The sequence below is a fragment of the Dama dama genome, chromosome 5 (genome assembly GCF_033118175.1).
Source record: "Dama dama isolate Ldn47 chromosome 5, ASM3311817v1, whole genome shotgun sequence".
NCBI lineage: Eukaryota > Metazoa > Chordata > Mammalia > Artiodactyla > Cervidae > Dama > Dama dama.
The window spans coordinates 91,072,734-91,091,213 of record NC_083685.1 but is presented as its reverse complement, the minus strand read 5'-3'; the positions used below and the strand labels follow the sequence as shown (position 1 = coordinate 91,091,213).

General features: G+C 41.7%; 1 protein-coding gene across 4 annotated transcripts in view; it reads left to right on the top strand.

The window, feature by feature from the left end:
- Positions 1-18,480, top strand: part of SSH2 (slingshot protein phosphatase 2) — a 229,516-nt gene that overhangs the window by 197,223 nt on the left and 13,813 nt on the right. For all 4 annotated transcript variants that reach the window (XM_061142991.1, XM_061142989.1, XM_061142988.1 and 1 more), the window contains 3 exons: positions 5,120-5,166; positions 9,002-9,148; positions 12,819-13,019. In XM_061142991.1, coding sequence (XP_060998974.1) covers positions 5,120-5,166; positions 9,002-9,148; positions 12,819-13,019 — 395 coding nt within the window. The remainder of the gene's footprint in view (positions 1-5,119; positions 5,167-9,001; positions 9,149-12,818; positions 13,020-18,480) is intronic.

Below are 18,480 nucleotides of genomic sequence, written 5' to 3'. Positions count from 1 at the left end.
CCTTTCTCTGATAAGGACATTTGTGAGCTGTGAAATGATTAGAAGCTGGAAAACAGGGAAGAGGAATAAATGCACAGGAACTGACTAAACTGGATCATCTCACCCTGAATATGAGTTTATTTCACCCAGCAGTTAGACTTCATGCCATTGAAGGCTTGTGCCCTGAATTAACTTGTTGACACTTTGGAGTGTGTGTGCTTGTCGAGTGATTCATGGGGTGTATAGCTATGAAATTACTCATGAAAAGCTGTGAGCTGGGAGGGGAACTTCTTTTCCATTACTTTAACTTGACCAATGTGTGTTGCCATTTCTGGATGTAGATCATACTGCAAAACTGTCATTGACCTTTCCATTTGTGTAGCACCTGGCTTTGCTGACTTTTGTGTGTAATTCTATGAGGGTTTAAGTATTCCCTGTTCTTATATCCTTGGAAAGAATTTTTTGTGTTGTCCATAGAAAACTTATGAGTCATTCATTCAAATGGACCCTGCCCCCAACTGTCTCCATGTAACATGACTAATTTTTATGACAGGCAAGTGCCTGTAGCCAAAAATAACTCATTAGAAAGTGACCAAAGCTATAAACTTGGAGTTGCTTTTCCACTGAGCTTGAATCTTAATACCTAAAAGGACGTGGACATGATAAATGTCAAATTCAGTCACTATCTAACTGTTTAATTTCAGACATACTTCCCTGTGTTTCAGATGCCACCCTCTCAAGAACTACCTTCTCCTTACCTCTTCCTCAAATGTTACTATTTTAGGACATATAAATACATGTTAGTAGTATTTTAAACAGAAAGAACAATCCAATTCTCCCCAAATTAGTCCCTAATCAGCAAGGCCTTTGAGTATTTGTTTCATTAGATTCATCCTATTATTTCATGATTATTGACATAGTCTTCTGTCTTGGGTTTTTCTCTTACTACAAAAATAATTTGGTTTCATTGCAAAAAATTTAGACAACTTCTAGAAGACAATAAACGACATTTAATCAACACCAAAAGAGATAAACACCATTAACCATCCTTATATAATACTGCCTTCTAGCTCTTGTTTTACTTTTTTAATATGTATCTATGTGCATATTTTTGAAAAAGGAAAGTGTATTCAGCTTCAGATATTATTCTGTTTTCTAGAAATGGACATGCTCTTTGCCTTGTGAATATTTTTCTTTTGGGGGGGCAACTTTTGAACTGAAGAATTCTGAAATTTAACTCTTAAGCAGCAAAATAAGTGCACGAACAGGTTGTCTAAACATCTTATTGTACCTCTTCCTTCATGGCTTCCTCCCTTTGTTTGCGTCGCCACATCCTGTGTCCAAACCCGTATCTCTCCTCCAGTGAGTCTGTGCTCCGCTGGCTTTCCCAGCAGTTGACTTGGAAAAAGAGGTCTTATCCAAACTGCAAGTGGTGGTGTTAATTTTCTGCAAAGTCATTTCGTCTTGTTCATAGTTGCCATGCCTGGAGTGCAAGCAGATCGTGTGAAGGGAGGCAGCAGGCATTCTCCCCTGCCTTAGGAAGAATGCTCGGTCTGTAGTGCACTGCACAGAGATGTTTATTCGGAAATGTGTCCAGCTGATGTGGAGAAGAAAAGTATAGAGTGTAATTTAAAGAAAAACCTGCTGCGAGAAGACAGGGTTGATTGGTTGGAAGCCAAGGTATTTCCAGAAAAAGTTCTTCCCCACCCCTGAGAGTGTACTACTCCTCTGAGTTGGAAGCCTTTGCCCGACCAAATCTCAGTATCAACAGCTCTCCTGGAGGCTGTCCGATTTGGCTGAGAAAATGCTAGATGTGAACAGAGATCCTTTGCAGAAAGGCCAACAACTTTCTTAGTTAAACAAGGGAAACACGGAACTATTGGACAGGCAACCAGTAGTTTCCTTCGTGAATAAAAAAGTAGTCAGAAGTTTACCACTGATGGTTATCTTTTTCAAGATTTGACATTACAAATCCTTTTAAAATGAGAGTTTCCATTTCAAAGAAACATTAAGGTAAGTCTCTTGTTCAGGACTTTTGCCCTCAGCTGGAGATGTGTACCATCAACTTTTTAGAAGAAATTGTAGAGCTTGTACCACAGTAAAGGGGCTCACAGTGTTGACGCTGTAGCTATGGTATGATAAAGATTTGGGCAGGCATACCAGTCCTTGAAGATTCTATGTCAAGCTGTCGGGTCTTAGCAGAACCCCTAATACAGTCCTCCTCATTTGCCATAAATGTGATGTCCTCTTACATTTTGCTTGGAACACTTGGTCCCCAACAAGGCTATTTCCTAAGGATAACATTTGAAAAAAAAAGTCAGTCACTTAAGTCTTTGGGCCAGAGTACAATGTGGGTGAACCAAAATGAAAGATGGAAGTGAACTTAGTTTAAGATGTATTGCAGTTTTAAGATTTCATTTTATGCTTCTGTACAATTAAAATATGCTTAGCATAATTACATAGAACTTAGTGAAAACCCACATGGAAGTATGTTGTTGTAAGCCTGAGAAACATGGAGGAAAAAAAAAAAAGATTGAGTTTGTGGAGGACCCCAGGAGGCTAATATGCATGGCATTGGTATTAAACACAGGAAAGTAATGACACCATGTTGATTCCAGTTCTTCCAAGCTGAAGCAGCCCAAAGCAGAGCCCAAGTCACTCACTGTGAGCCTCACTGAGTCAGTATTTGATGAATTTAATTTCTTTTGTTTCTGGGTATGTGTCATTTCAGATTGTCAGATTGAAGTTTCTCTGGACTGGTAGATATAAACCGTGGACTCTTCCCATCACGTCAGGGTTATTTCCATCTAGCTGGACAGAATTCTGTAGGGGATTTAGATTTCTAAATTAAGAAGTGAGGTGGTCACATTTCCCTGGCTCCAGTTTAGACACCCAACCCTTATTGCTTGGCTTCTGTCTCCTTGAAAGTCCTGTTTTTATTCTTGCCTGTTTCTTTGGTGTGGGAGTGTTTTCCAAGGTTGAGCACAGAGTCTTAAGAATCTCTTATACATGTTTATTTTAAAAGCAAGTCAAGTGAGCACTGGTCTCTACAAGAGATAAGTTGTCCATCACTTACTGACCTTTTCCTACAGCATCCTTGAGGTCTCCTAGTTCAGTGGCCAGGTTACAGATCACTTGTAATGCAAAGGTAGTGCTAGAGTGACACTTGACAATTTTCAGAGTGCTTCATTTACTTATCTCATTTGACCATTTATTCAACAGGCATTTGATGATCCTCTTTATTGTGCTAGGCATGAAGCTAGATATTTGTGCAATCTGATCTAAGTAAGGAGGGAGTGATGACCATATCAAGAAAACTACTTTAGAAAGCCAGTGGAGTGAGATTACCAAAGTGACCTGGTGTAGACGATTAGACGAGGTCATTAGCAAAAGAGTGATGAGGGCAAGAAGCCGTGGTGTTCTGGGTTGATATACATGGGAAATGAGGAATTATAGAAAGTGAGTATTCTATTTCTGGGGAATCTTGGCCATGAAGGGAAGAAAAGAAGGACAATGTCTAGAGGATTTAGGATGGAGAGAGGGTTTTCCATTTTAAAATGAGAGAAATGTGATGGGAGGAGAGAAAGGTGGGGTGCTGGCATATAAACTGTGTGTTAGTCACTCAGTCGAGTCCGACTCTTTGAGACCCCGTGGATTGTAGCCCACCAGGCTTCTATCTCCAGGCAAGAATACTAGAGTGGATTGCCATTCCTTTCTCCAGGGGAACTTCCCAGGGATCGAACCCTAGACTCCTGCATCGTAGGCAGATTCTTCACCATTTGAGCCACAGGGAAGTCTGTGTAAACGGTAGAAACATTACAGTTCTGGAGGCTGTAGTCTGAGATCAGTGTGGCAGCGTGGTCAGGATTGCTCTTTGTGTTCTCACATGGAAAAAGCAGTGGGAGAAACTTTGTAGTTTGAGGGGAAGGTATCCATCTATTAGATTCCTAGGGCTAGAGTGGGGGGAGTGTTTTATTTTACAGATAAGGAAAGTGAAGACAGGTTAAGTAAGCAGTTTGCCCAAGGCCCCCCAGTCAGAGGGGGAGTCAGGACTTGAACTTGAGTCTTTTAATGCGAAATTCCACTTAATGCATTATTCTGAAATAGATGAATTCTTATTTTTAAAAACTTTGCCTTTTCAAAAGACATGAACAGGTAGCTCAAAGGTAGAAAATGGACCTAAAACATTGAATAGTTGCTCACTTTTACGCTTAAGAGAAATGCAAGTGAAAATTACACTGAGATAAAGTTTCACACCTATCAGTTTGGAGAATATTCAGAATCTTAACCACACATTTTGTTGGCAAGACTATGGGGAAAGTGACACTGTGATGCAGAGTGGGTTTGAGGATACCTTGTAAAGTAAAGAAAGCAAAGAACAAAAAAAGTAGATGTAGTACAGTACTTGTGTGTAAGTCAGAAGCAATAATATATATTTGCTTATATTTTTTCAAAATACAACATAGGTAGAATAAGCCACAAACTAATAAAAATGGTTTCCCATGGGGATTGAAGAGACAGGAGTGGGAGTGAGACTTCCAAGTTTACTTTTTAATAAACTTTTGACTCTCAACCTTTTAAAAGTCTTCTATATTAAAAAAAAAAAAAAAAAAGATGGAAAACATGGAAGAAAAAACACACCCTAAAATTGAATATAAGCAGGAGCAAATGAACCCACATGTATATCAAATTGATAACCTCACATGAAAAAATTAACTCAGATAACTTAAGCATAAAACATACTCTGATTATACTCCTTAGTGTGATATAAGAAAAAAAAGAAATGCAAAGAAAATTTGAACTTAATATTTTTGTTATTGGTTTTGGTATTGGTGTGACAATGTTAAAGCTGCCTTGTAAGTAGAGCAAATGTGATCGTGAGCAGAAATTATTTGAATTCTATATGGGTTGGTTTTCGTATCTCTGAAAAATGAAGGTAACTTTCTTACTCTCATCATTTGTGAGAACTGAATATGATAGCATTTAAAGTCCCTGGCATACATAGAGAGGAAACGTGGTAGCCATTATTGGCCTTCTTTTTAGAAACTGTGCTTCTCCCCTCATAGAACTACTTTTCAAGTATTGTATTTGGTCCATTTGCTAATTCTCTCTCCCTAACCTTGTCTTTTGGGTTCTGCAGGGCTCGGAATGGAATGCCTCCAACTTAGAGGATTTACAGAACCGAGGGTAAGGACACAGAGCAATTGCTGATACCCCCAGGTGGCAAATATCACTGTTTTATCTTTGCATTTTCCTGACCAAGAGGTGTCAGTGCGGAAGTTTAAGCTTGAGAGTTGCTTCCAGTTGGTTCTCACTGGGCGAAATCGAATAAAAATTAAAACAGCTATCCTCCCTCTGTTTCATCCCCTCCTCCCAAGAAAGAGCAGCTGTTGCAGTGGAAAGTCTTTCAAAGACCAATGTATAAGCCTTTCATGCTGTGTAAAAATCAAACCCAGTTATTGGGGTTTTTTTTATTCAGAGTAGTGTAAGGTTTGCAGCAAAGTTGAAGGGAAGGTACAGAGATATCCCGAATATTCCTGCCCCCACACATGTGTAGCCTCCCCCCATTTTCAACATCCCCACCAGAGAGGTACATTTTTTACATCCCATGAACCTATATTGACCCCTCCTAGTCATCTAAAGCCCATAGATTATGTAAAAGTTCACTCTTGGTGTTGTAGCTTCTGTGACTTTGGACAAATATATAATGACCATGTGTCCATCATGATAACATCATACAGAGTATCTTCACTACGTGAAAAATCCTCTGTGCTCTGTCCACTTATTCCCCACCCCCACCCCAGGCAACCATTGATCTTTTTACTGTCTCTCTGAATTGTGGTTCCTGTTTTTATGTAAGAGTACACAGAACTGCGTGTGTTGGGTTTACAGCTCTCTAATCAACATTTATTGGGCAATTTCTGTAGGCCAAGCACAGCTAGATGCTCGGAATCCAAAGAACAATAAGTCTCAGTCCCTATCCTTTTATATAAGGTGCATGAAGACTAGGTAGGTTATAAATATAAAATGAACAATGTAAAATTGAACAAGAAGACTGACTTGTGTTAAGAAATGTGTTCCTAAGCGGTATGGTTTTCTTTGATTGTAGCAGCTGAGACCACAGTGAACCTTCAACAAGCAAAAAGCCACCATTCTTCCTTTTCACTTCTTAGCTAATGCCTAAATCTTACATCAGACTCAGCTTTAGGTCAGGTCATTACATTAAGAGAAGAGAAAATCATGTCTGGACATTGGCCATGCTAACTCTTAATTTGGACAGAGATAAGACCTACTGAAACTCAGAGATAGTGATGACTCCCTGGCTGATTGCTGACTGCCTGTTTTCTCAGCTACAAGTCAGCCTTCTGGCTATCTTGAATGTGATTAAATGCATACTTCTATTTCTCCCTCAGAAGAAAGAAAGACAAGTGATTATACAAAGAGTTTTGGGGGAGGGGGGAAATCTGGTTACTTAATTTTAAGGTATGAAAATAAAGAGAACTTGGAAAATTTAAGTTGATGAGGATTGAATCAGTAGTTCTTGAAAGCAGAGACTGTATCTTAGTTTTGTGTGAAACATACCAAACTTAGAGCTTTATACCAAAAGGGTGCCCAGTAAATGTGAAGGAATGATAGAAAAATTGACAGACTGTGATCTGCAGGAAACTAGCACCTGATACAGTGTTGAGTAAGAAATCTGACTTGATAGAGCACTGCCTGCCAAATGTATTAGAATCATTCATGTATGTGTATACTTTGACTGATATCCCCAGCTAGAGATGAGACCTGTTTATCTCATTTACCACTTACAAGGATAAATTATAAAACACAGAAAAAGACAAGTATGGTTAGATGCTTAGACATCTACTTAGATCTTGTTTCTTAAATTCACTAGTGCTTCATTGTAAATGGATGAAGAATTACAGTTCAGGGATCTGTATATAAAACATGTATATTGCCCCTGTGGATGATTTAAGGGATTTTCAAGTGTAATTTTGACAAGAAAGCCATTTTCTCCCAATCCACTGACTTTAGAACTCCAAGTAAACTGCTGCTCCTTTACAGAAATGGCAAAGAAGATTCAAGGAGTGCCGTTTCCAATGGGTAGTGGCTGCCTAGATTTCCATAATGAAGATTGGGAAACCTGTCCTGCTATAATCCCTTACTGAAGTATGGGACTGGGGATGGGAGAGTTGTTCATTTTTATTTTAAATGAAATAAGAAGTGTGCTTGCCTTTTTTTCTGACAGTTTTGAGATATAATTCATATACTTTATAGTTCACCCTTTTAAAATGTGTGCTTCAGTGGGTTATAGTATATTCACAGAACTGTGTAACAATCTATTAAAAAATCTTTTCCAACCCAAAAGGAAAGCCACTTTAGCAGTTACCCCCAACTCCCATCCTTCTCTCCAACTCCTAGAAACTACTAACCTACTTTCTATCACTGTAGATTGGCCTATTCTGGACATTTCACTTATATGAAATTACATAATATGTGGCCTTTTAAGAATGATTTATTTCATTTAACATTGTATTTTCAAGGTTTACAGTGTTGTAGCATATATTACTACTTTATTCCTTTTTTATTGCCAAATAATATTCCATTTATGGAGATGCACACACACATGCACACACACCACATTTTATTTGTCCATTCATCATTTGATGGACATTTGGGTTGTTTCCACTTTTTGGCTTTGGGTGGACATGTTTTCACTTCTCTTCATTTTATAGCTAGGAGAGGAATTACTGGATCAGATGGTAACCTTTTGGAGAACTTCTAGAGTATTTTCCACAGGTGCATGTTGCTTCCCTTTTATTATTTTTTAATTAATTGGGGAGGGCGGGCTTCACCACGTGGCTTGCAGGATCTTAGTTCGCCCAGCAGGGAATAGAACCCGTGCCCTCTACAGTGGAAGTATGGAGTCTTAACCACTGGACCACCAGGGAAGCCCAGCTTGCTTTTTAAATTAAAAAGGAAAAAAAAAAAATCCTTTCTAGTGATGGACTTTGATGCTCAGTTGAAATAGATTGAAATCATGTCCCAGAAAAATTTTGGTTGCTTGACCTTCACCACAGGTTTGCTTCGCCATGGCTCTCCCTTTCTGTAGTCCTTCCTCTGACTTCAGAGACTGGGTTTCTAGAAGTCCATGTGTGGTTCTGAGAAGGAAATCACTTCTACAGAGAGAAACGAATGACTGTGTTGTATTGTTGAAGTAGGCAAAAGTGCTGTCTTAAGGCCACACGGCACTGCAAAAAAGATAATCCTTTGGCAAATTAAACCCAGGCATTTATTAAGATTGCACAGTGGGAGAGACAGCAGAAGAAATTTTTGATACAGAAACCATTTTCTGCAAGCCTGGAAGAACTCTCAGACACATCTGCTGTCATAGCAGCCAGGAATGCAGCCTTGAGAGCTGAGAGAGTTTGAAGTCCAACTTTCCTCTGACCCTCCCAGCCCTGGCCTCATTTGCCTTTCATGTAGTTTAAAGGGAGTAATAGAGCAAAAAGCCGACAATCTGGCATTTAGGAAGATAGGAAATATTTCCTTCTATTTTTTTTTTCTTAAGATACATGTTAATAATCTGATTTAATACACATGACTTCCACAGAATAAATTTTGTTGCTGGTATAATTTTTGTGACTGAAGAGAATTTGTCAGATGACCGGCTTCAAGTTGATTCTTTGGAGTAAATTGCAAGGCATATTTTCAAAAGACTCTGAAAGATGAGATTGTAGAACTACACACAAATTGAAAATGGAATTTAGATGTTGAACTTGGTAGACAGCTTCTCTCTCAGCTAAATCCCTGAGACCCAGGTATGCCCAGGACCCTGTTACAGATTCTGTATTAAGTATAGCCTCTTAGGGTTGTTTTGTTTTGTTTTTGTTTTTCAGCTTTTTGGTACTTAATTTCAGCCTCAGGAGTAAACCAGTTTTAAATAAGAAAAACAGTGCTGGGAATTGGATTTCTACTACCTGAGTAGTAGAGCTCACATTCTCTCTTGGTTTCCTCACAGGGTTCGCTATATCTTGAATGTCACTCGAGAGATAGACAACTTCTTCCCGGGAGTCTTTGAGTATCACAACATTCGGGTGTATGATGAAGAGGCAACGGACCTCCTGGCTTACTGGAATGACACTTACAAATTCATCTCTAAAGCAAAGTGAGTCATGGTCCCACGTGCACATTCGGACTCCTCTTCCTTTTGCACCACACACGGCTGGGGCCTGAAAGCTGTAGATAACTTACTGATGATACTCAGGGAAAGGAAGTAAAGAAAAAAAGGAGACTGGGATTTCTTAGGAAAAAAGATGACTAGTGACTTAATACTTTTGCTTTAAGTAGATGAAGCCCCTGGAAGATGATTTCATGTTGGCTATTTCCATTGAGCACAAAATGAGAGAAAATAAACTCAAGCTGCAGCAAAAGAAATAGAAATGAGAGAAGAAAGAAATAGAAATGAGAGAAGGAAGAAATTCTGAAGTTGACAGTGAGGACATTTGAAAGTTATAGAATAGAAATTACTCCAGACAGATGGAAAGTAGATCCTCCTCTCTGAAATCAAGCAGAAAGACACAGCGAGCTTTGGAAATCTTTTCCCCTTGTTTTTACTCTTCTTGTTGTTGTTCAGTTGCTAAGTCATGTCCAACTCTTTGCAACCCCATGAACTTCAATACACCAGGTCCTCTTTCCTCCACTGTCTCTCAGAGTTTACTCAAATTTATGTCCATTGAGTCGGTGATGCTATCTAACCATCTCATCCTCTGCTGCCCCCTTCTCCTGCCTTCAATCTCTCCCAGCATCAAGGCCTTTTCCAATGAGTATTAAGTCCTTTACATTTGCGGTACTCTAAATAGTGAAAATTTTCTCTGGCCCTTCTGTGATTGTCTTCCTTTTACTGAAACGATTCCATAGTATTAATTTAGGGTTTAGTGTTAATTAGTATTAATATATCAACACTTTTTTCTTAGTCCCTGGGGATTTCCTTGCCAGTCCTATGTATTCCTTCAAAAGGAGAAACCCTCAGGTAATGTGTCGCCCACGCTCCCCCTGCAGGTGTGGCGACACTCAGGTGCTCCCTGGCAGATGAGAAGCACTTCTGTTTTTAAAGTCCTCCTTCAGGAATGATACCACACCTCACTTAAGGACCTTCATGGTTGGAAAATGCTTCCTCATAGTTACCCTGAATTCCCATTCCCGTACTCCAGCTTTGAGCCCATTCTGTCAATCTCCTAGAGGTACCTGAAAAACCTTTGTACTGTTGAAGCTTCTTATTAAATTATTCTTGATAATACCCCTCATGGCTTACTTCCTATGTGCCATGTACTTTACACATATTCTCTCCTCTGTTTGCCAAAACCCAGAGAGGTGTATACTGTCTTCCTTCTGTACAGAGGAGGACAGAATAGAGATGAGGTTCAAAGAGAGATTAAGTAACAACTGGTAGAGACAAGACTTGAACTTAAGATCATGTCTCCTTTCAGTCCATCAGCTATAGGAGCAGTCTAGTTCCTTAAGGAAAGGGGACTGGAAAAGATGAGGCAGTAGTCAGGGCTACAGCCAAAGAGGCTAGAGATCGAGACAAGGCCCCAGTCCCAGTGAAGAGAAAGGCTGATTCCAGCAGGGCTGAGGTTGAAAGGAAATACGTGAGGCACCCATGTTACATTTACTGAGAGGCACGCACCCTCATGTTCTGTAAGTGTAGGTCAGCATCTGAGAGCGAGCGCCTCCGTAAGGGGCACCCTGGACATCTCGTTTGGACATCTCAACCCTATTCAGGGCCCCAAATTCCAGACTCTGCCTACACTCGGGTGAGTTTAGGAGTCCTAACGTGATGCCGGGCTTAATCTGGACAGTCTGGCACTTGAAGTAAGGGGGTGGGGCGAGCACTGAACCTGAAAGATGAAATTGGGGTAGGTGAAAACCAACTCCACATCCTTCATTATCTGCGTTAGAAGCCATTCACTGAAAAAACCCAGCTCAAAATGTAGAAATGTTTTCATAGGAATGGATTTCATAATTGTATTTTTCTTAAGATTGGCCAAGTTTGAGTACCTTCCTTGCCTGCAGGCAAAGACCTGAAATTCAATGTATTAAAGTTGTCAGAGCTTGATGGGAAAATACAGAACACATGTCTGAACGTCCATCTGAGTCACTGTGACGTGGCTTCCCAACTGTAGTCTAAATGAAGCCTCTGTGGTGCCATGAGCAAAACAAATATTTCCTAGTCATTTGGGATCATCCAAGTACACAGAGACACACACTTGCACCAGCCATTAGGACGCTAAAATTTTACCATTCTTATGAGGCTGTTTAAATTATTCCAGACCATGCTCTGCATTCTCATAGCTTATCTGGCTGGCTGTCTCATCTTGGCACTTAACCTCATGCCTCCTTTCACTGGTGCTTAACTCTTTCATGTGTCTCTGTCTCTAGCAGAAGGATTATAAGCTTCTAGAAGGAAGCATGTCTACTGTAATACAGTGAGTGAGTGAATGAGTAGATTTCCCCTGTTGGGCTAACATGTGCATTTTTAAATTTATTGGGATAACCCCTTGGGAAGGATCCCAGACCATGTATTCTAGTGATAGGAGTAACTATCCTTTTTTGCAGATTTTAAAATGTTGATCCTGCTTACAGCTGACAGATAAAATCAGCAGATCCATAAGTTTGTTCATACATTTAGCAAACATCTGAAGGCTTACTCCAGGCCAGACACTGTGTTATTAGTAGAGTTAGCATAACTGAGTAATGTTCAGATCTGGGGTAATTAGCTCTGGCATAAGACTGAGGAGTTTGTTTGTTTGTGTCACTCTATGGTAACTTTGTTTTCTCTTCTACCCCATTAAAAAAGAAGAAACAAACAAACAGCTTGTTATTCATGCCACCCTTCTGGCTGAGAAAGCCATGTGGTGCATCACATGGTCCTGTCCAGTTCCCTGGGTTATACAGCCAGTCCCTAGATACAGCAGGGGTGGTGGTGTTGTGAAAAGTAATATCCAGGGCTGCGTCTGAGTAAAGAGGAGAGTCAGTTTCATTTGGTCTGTGCTTTCCTCCTGGGACAGAACTCTTGCTGGAACTGGAAGCAACTCCCAGCATTTGGATAAATTATTTGAATCACCACCACACCTGTAACTCAATCGCCTGCCAGCCGTGAAATGTGCCCTTGGGGCCGAGGGGACTGGCCTGCAGCCACACACAAAATGGGGTCCAGTCTCTAAATTGAAAATTCTCCTTCTGTGCTCTGTGACCAACTGTCATTGCAATTACCGTTCTGAATTTTAATTGCCCACTTCTCCCAGTGAATCCTACCCTCTAGGGAAAACCTGTTACTTATTTTTGCATCCCAGACCTTGCACAATGTCTCACACATGGTAAATGCTCGGTAAATGTTTACTGAACTAAAGAGGCTTAATATTGACAGTGAATATTGTTTGAATGCACCAGGATTGCCCCACACACATGATTAGAGGTGCACACAAGTGCACTCAGGTGGGGTGAATTACATAGCAAGAAAGTGGAAGGGCTGAACAGGAGACATGGACACATTAAGAACCTAGCTTTTCAGGTGTGCTCACTATAAGGATTTTCCTGGTGGTCCAGCAGTTAAGACTTTACCTTAACCTGCAGCAGGGTGTAGGTTCAATCCCTGGTCAGGGAACTAAGATCCCACATGCCTCACAGCCAAAAAACCAAAACATAAAACAGAAGCAATATTTTAACAAGTTCAATAAAGACTTTAAAAAATGATCCACATCAAAAATCTCAACCAAAAAAAAGATAAAATGTACTCACTATTGTGTTTTCCTCCTTACCTGAATCCCCCAAACAAGGAAACACGGATCTAAATGCCTCGTGCACTGCAAAATGGGGGTGAGTCGCTCAGCCTCCACTGTGATCGCCTATGCGATGAAGGAGTATGGCTGGAACTTGGACCGAGCCTATGACTATGTGAAGGAAAGACGGACAGTGACCAAGCCCAACCCCAGCTTCATGAGACAGCTGGAAGAGTACCAGGGGATCTTGCTGGCAAGGTGAGTTCCTTAATTGACTTGCTCAGATTTTTCCCTCCTTTATGCTCCCCAGGGCACAGTGAAATGTCCTTCTGTGCACCTAGTCCTCAGCCTAATTTAAGTGTGTGATACATTTTGAAAATTGAAATCTCTGTCCATCTAGTTTTTAAAAAATAAGTACCAGAACTTGATTGAGCTCAGCATGGAGGACTCGGCGTTTAATCTAAAGACATTTAAAGGGTGGAAATAAGATCCCCTTATTTCAGTTCTCAATTAGGTGCAGGTTTCAATAAATACTTCTCAACATCTTCTAAGGCCGGATACAGCTGCCGTAGCAAAATGGATACTGATTGCTCCCAACGTAGGGCTAGGTGTAGCTGAAATTCTTGGAAAGATTTTGGCCCGTTGTTTTAAAATGAGTACCTCCTGCTGCTTTGGACTTTTTTTTTCCCCCAGTGCTTGCTTTCAGTGAGCCTTTTCCAGTCATTTCAGTCGTGGAACAAATCAGCAAAATTGGGATATAAGTAATCCATGTGAGGTATGAAGTTACTTCCCAGAAATAACTCTTGTTTTCTTTTTTAAGATCTTTCAGTCCAATGTTGTATATGTTTTGCAGAAATAGAGAAAATTACAAAGGGAGAAGTCATTTATAAACTCAATACCCACAGACAGCAGTTGACATTATCTTATCTGTGTCTCTAGGTCTTTTCCCACATATATTGATGGATGTATTTTTCTTTTTTTTTTTACAAAACCTGTTTTTCAGCCTTACCTCTTCACTCCGTATTGGGCCTTTTTTTTTTTTAATCTGTAGCAGCATTTATGGATCACTTACACTTAACTGTCACTGTTCCTCCCACCCACAGCTTTATTAAGATGTCCATTGTATTGATTTCATAAATTTATATATTGCAAACTGATTCAACCATGTCTTAGCTAACACCTCCATCCCCTTACATAATTACCTTTTCTTTTTTGTGGTAGGACTGTTTAAGATCCCTGTTAGCAACATTCTGTGTTGTTGTTACTCAGTTGCCAGGTCGGGTCTGACTCTTAGGGATGCCATGGACTGCAGCACACCAGCCTCCTCTGTCTTCCACTGTCTCCCAGAATTTGCTCATATTCATGTCCATTGAGTCGGTGATGCCATCCACCATCTCATCTTTTGCCTTCAATCTTTCCCAGCATCAGGGTCTTTTCCAATGAATCTGCTGTTTGCATCAGATGGCCAAAGTATTGGAGCTTCAGCAACAGTCTTTTCAGTGAATATTCAGGGTTGATTTCCTTTAGGATTGACTGGTTTAATCTCCTTGCATCCAAAGGACTCTCAAGAGTCTTCTCCAGCACCACAATTCGAAAACATCAATTCAAGTATATAATACAGTATTATTAGCTATAATCACTATGCTGTACATTAGATCCTCAGAACTTGAGAATCTCACCACTGGACATTTGTGTTCTTTGTCCGTCATCTCCCCACCACCCCCTCCCCCTACTCATCCTCTGGTTACAACCCCTCTCCACCACTCTCTTTCTCCGAGTTTGACTTTCCTAGATTCCATGTGTAAGAGGTACTGTACAGTATTTGTATTTCTCTGTCTACCCAGAACTAGGTCTTGAATATCTTCCTGTATCAATAAGAACTGGCTGTTTCCACAATAATTCAGCAATTGATGAGTTATTAATTTTGCTACATTATTTATTACCCCTTTAGTGGGGGTGGTGAAAACCACCTTCAGCAGATTTCAGGAAAAGGATTGAGATAGTAAACTGAATTCAAGGGTCAGTTTCCTGAGATGCCACGTGCTGGAGTTCTGTGGAGTGCTATGTTTTGCTGTGTTTTCCCCCGCATGTTCTGGGTGATTTGTTCAGGTGAAGGCACAGCTGCCTAGAAGCAGGCGGAGCTGATGCCAGAGTTCGACTCCAGTGAGTCTCATGACTTGGTCTTGACTCTTGAATCTGGGCTGTGTTTCCCCTGATGTTAAAATGTTAAGTAGCCTCCCAGCCTATCCCAGCCAAAGGACCACCCTCCCACCCCCATGGTATTGTGAACATGTGGCCACAGCACTATGGTTTCCACTAAAAACCCTGCCCACTTACTCAGTTCTTGGCATGATTTCATCCAAGCCGTTCTCTTAGGAGGCTGGGAGGATACTGAAGTCCTCCACTTAAAAAGAATTTATAGGTCTTTGGGGCCAGATTTTGATGACATTTTTAGGTCAGATCAGAAGATAGGGGACAGAGCAGTTCTTTTTGGCACAAGAAAGAGGTATCTGAGTGTTGAATGACGCATAAATATTGTATATTCCCAGACGCACACATGACAGATATTAGGCAGTGTCCTCACGTGACCCATCGAGAGGAAGAACACTCAGTGTCCTGCCAATTTCAGTATTTATTCTGGAATCCCAGGCTACTGCAAGCTGTTAGATTGGGTTTTTCTAGCATATGTAGTTTTTCTTATATGTTAAAGGAATTGCAGAAAAATCTCGGGTGAGGATAGGAAGGGCAGGATTAACCCACACATCCACCCTGCCTCTTCCCTTTCCCTCTTGGTTGCATCCTGCCTTTCTGGTCTTGATTCACAGAGGGAAGGGCAAGCCCTGGGGAGTGAGGAAACCACAGAATTTTGCGTCAGTAGATCTGGTTTCCGTTCCTGGTTCACCCCCTTGTTGCAGCTTTGAGAAGTTAATTCCCAGTTCTCATCCTCACCTGATCCTATCTATAAAATGAAAACCAAGAGACCTAGCTCACAGTGTTACGGTAAATAAAAGTGTGTATAATGTATAATATGTACTGTTAAGGGTTATTCAGATGTGATTCTCATCACGTGCTTCCTGCAGGGCTACCCAGACAACACACATGCATGTGCCATTTATTTCCTCCAACCACTGCCTCCCACCACCCACAGACACACTCACTCCACTTAAAACTGGAATGGAAGTGTCCTGGAATTGTCTGTATTGTGATGTTTCCTGAATTTTAAAAACTGAAGTCTGGTGCTGGGGTGTCACTTAGGTAACTTTCAGCTGCAAGTAATAGACGGTCTCCATCAGTTGGGAGTCTCAACAAGCAGCAGCATACTTAGATTCGGATTCTATGAGGAAGACTTTTTAAAGGGACTGTTTACAAAAGCGTTAAGACTGTAGTTGAATCAAGGAACTTGTATCAGCAGAGCTGTTTGGTAATAGCTTCTGGGCCCAGAGTGAGGGGAGCAGTTACTAGAACCTGGAAGAAGACTCCTGGAGAAAAGACCCCATCAGAGAGGCAGCAGCCTTCAGTCAGGGGCTTCAGCCAGCCAAAGTGGCCCTGCGGGGAAGAAGCTAGGAGAACAGTGGCCTGCCTCCACTCTCCTCCCTCCAGTCTCCTGCTGGGACTCCCCATCAGCTAAACCCTGCGGAAGTCAGGAGACAAAGGGCCAGTCGAGAGGAGTCAGGTCAGTCTCCAGGGCAGAGAGTGAGGTGGAAAGTGGATCAGTTGAAGAGTGGATCAGCAGGAGCACACACTGGATACCCTGCCCAATGCCCAGCTGTAGGTAGTTTAGAAAGATTTACCATCTCTTGTAGCAGGAAGCACCAAAGTAGACTGTATAATGGCTTGGGGTAGCATAGAGGACGTCGGTCGGTGCTCTCTTACTGCTCTCCTTTCCCTGGCTAATGGCTTGGTCCTTGAATTTGCCTTATGACTCCAGATAGGTGCCACATTTCTAGGCATCTCCCTAAAAGTTCCACAGCATCTGGCTGAAAGAATGGGCATTTCAACCAGAGGGGAAGACCTTTTGCAGAAGCTCCCCAACAGTCTGCCACCCACTCCACCCTCCACAGGACCATTGACCAGAACTGGGTCATACTCCTAAAACTAACCACTGACTAGGAAAATAGAATTTCCTGGCCTGGTTAAAACAAACGCACATGGAATTCCTGGCAGTCCAGTGGTTACTGCTCCCTCACTCTTACTGCTGTGGCCCAGGCTGAAGCCCTGGTCGGGGAACAGAGATCTCACAAGCCACGTGGCCAAAAGAATAAAATAAATTCACATTCACCGTCTGGTGTTAGGGAAGTACCACATTCCCTGAACCGGTGGGACTTGAACACTCAAACCAACTTGGGCCTCTGCCAGTTAGGAAGAAGAGTGGGAGTGCCTCCTGGGTATGTAGCTACTGGGGTCTGCAGGCTGTGATGTATTGTCAGGAATCAGCACTTGTAAAGCTACCTGCCAAGCCGACTGCTGAGTGGGTTGGGCCTCAGAGAAGCTTGCTTACCCAGCCCCAGAGAACTGCTTCAGGGTCTGCATGCTTAGAAGAGCAAAGAAGGAGGAGCCCCAGAGGCCTGTGACTGTCTGAAGCTCTGCCAAGCCTTGTGGTTCAGTAACCAAGAGAGGAAAGTCCTTGGGAAAATCCCGAGGACTCACTGTATCTGCAGAGAAATTCCATTTCCTGTCCAGGCACTCAGACATCTTGTGTTTCACATCTTCTCCCAGGAAGCATGCCGTGGTTTTCCCACAGAACTAGCGCCCTGATCCTGGCATTGTCAAGCCCCATTGGTTGTCTAGAGTGGCGCAGGGTGCTTAACTTGAGAGGGCAACCCTCTGTTGGAGGGTATTAGCTTGGCACTTCGACCTCTTGGCAGAAAAGAAGTTTAACAAAGTGACATTAGGCCCCTGTAGTGATTTATGAGGTGGTTACAGTCTCTTAATCAGGATATGAGAATGTAGACCAAACAGTGAGAGCCCCTGTGAAATTCAAGGGACTTTTTGCATCTTTTAGTCTGTCTTTAAGCCTGAGGAAGGCTAATATTTCATATTCTTCTTTAGATCTGAAAGTGAGGATATTTATCACAAAGGTACTGATACTGTTCATATCTAATTTTATGTTTTCTGTTGTTACAGCTAGGGGATAGGAGTGATGCAGGAAGGGGTATGTGTGTGTGTGTGTGTGTGTGTTGAAACCCTCCATTAAGCTACCAGCAACCCTGTTTGTTATCTTGGACTCTGATCGTTGAGGTATCTGGCAGATTTATGTTCCATTCGACAGGTTCAGCTTTCATGTATCTGCAAGCTGGACCATGTGTCTGAGATATTAAGTTCCAGCATCTAAGGCGCAAGGAGGAAGAACTGGATGGTGGCCATGGAGAGTCTGTGGCATGTCCTCATAGGTGTTTTGATTCTTTGAATGTCCCTGTCACCAGGACCAGAGAAGATAAAGCTGTCTTTGCTGGTGGAGACGTTAGTCTAGTTAGCTGGCACACAGTGGTCAGCCAGCAGGAAGGAAGCTGAGAATGAGAGAACAGGGACTCCTGGCCAGCTGACAGCCGATCACAAGTGAAGTTTAAAGGATTTTCTTAATAGCGTTTCAGTGAAACAATCTTAGAGCATTTAGGACCACGCACAGCTCAGACGATGCTCAGCTGATGCTTTCTTTCTCTCTTCCTTCTCCTCTTCTCTGCAGACTGCCTAATGCCCTGAGAAGTGACCATACTCCTTT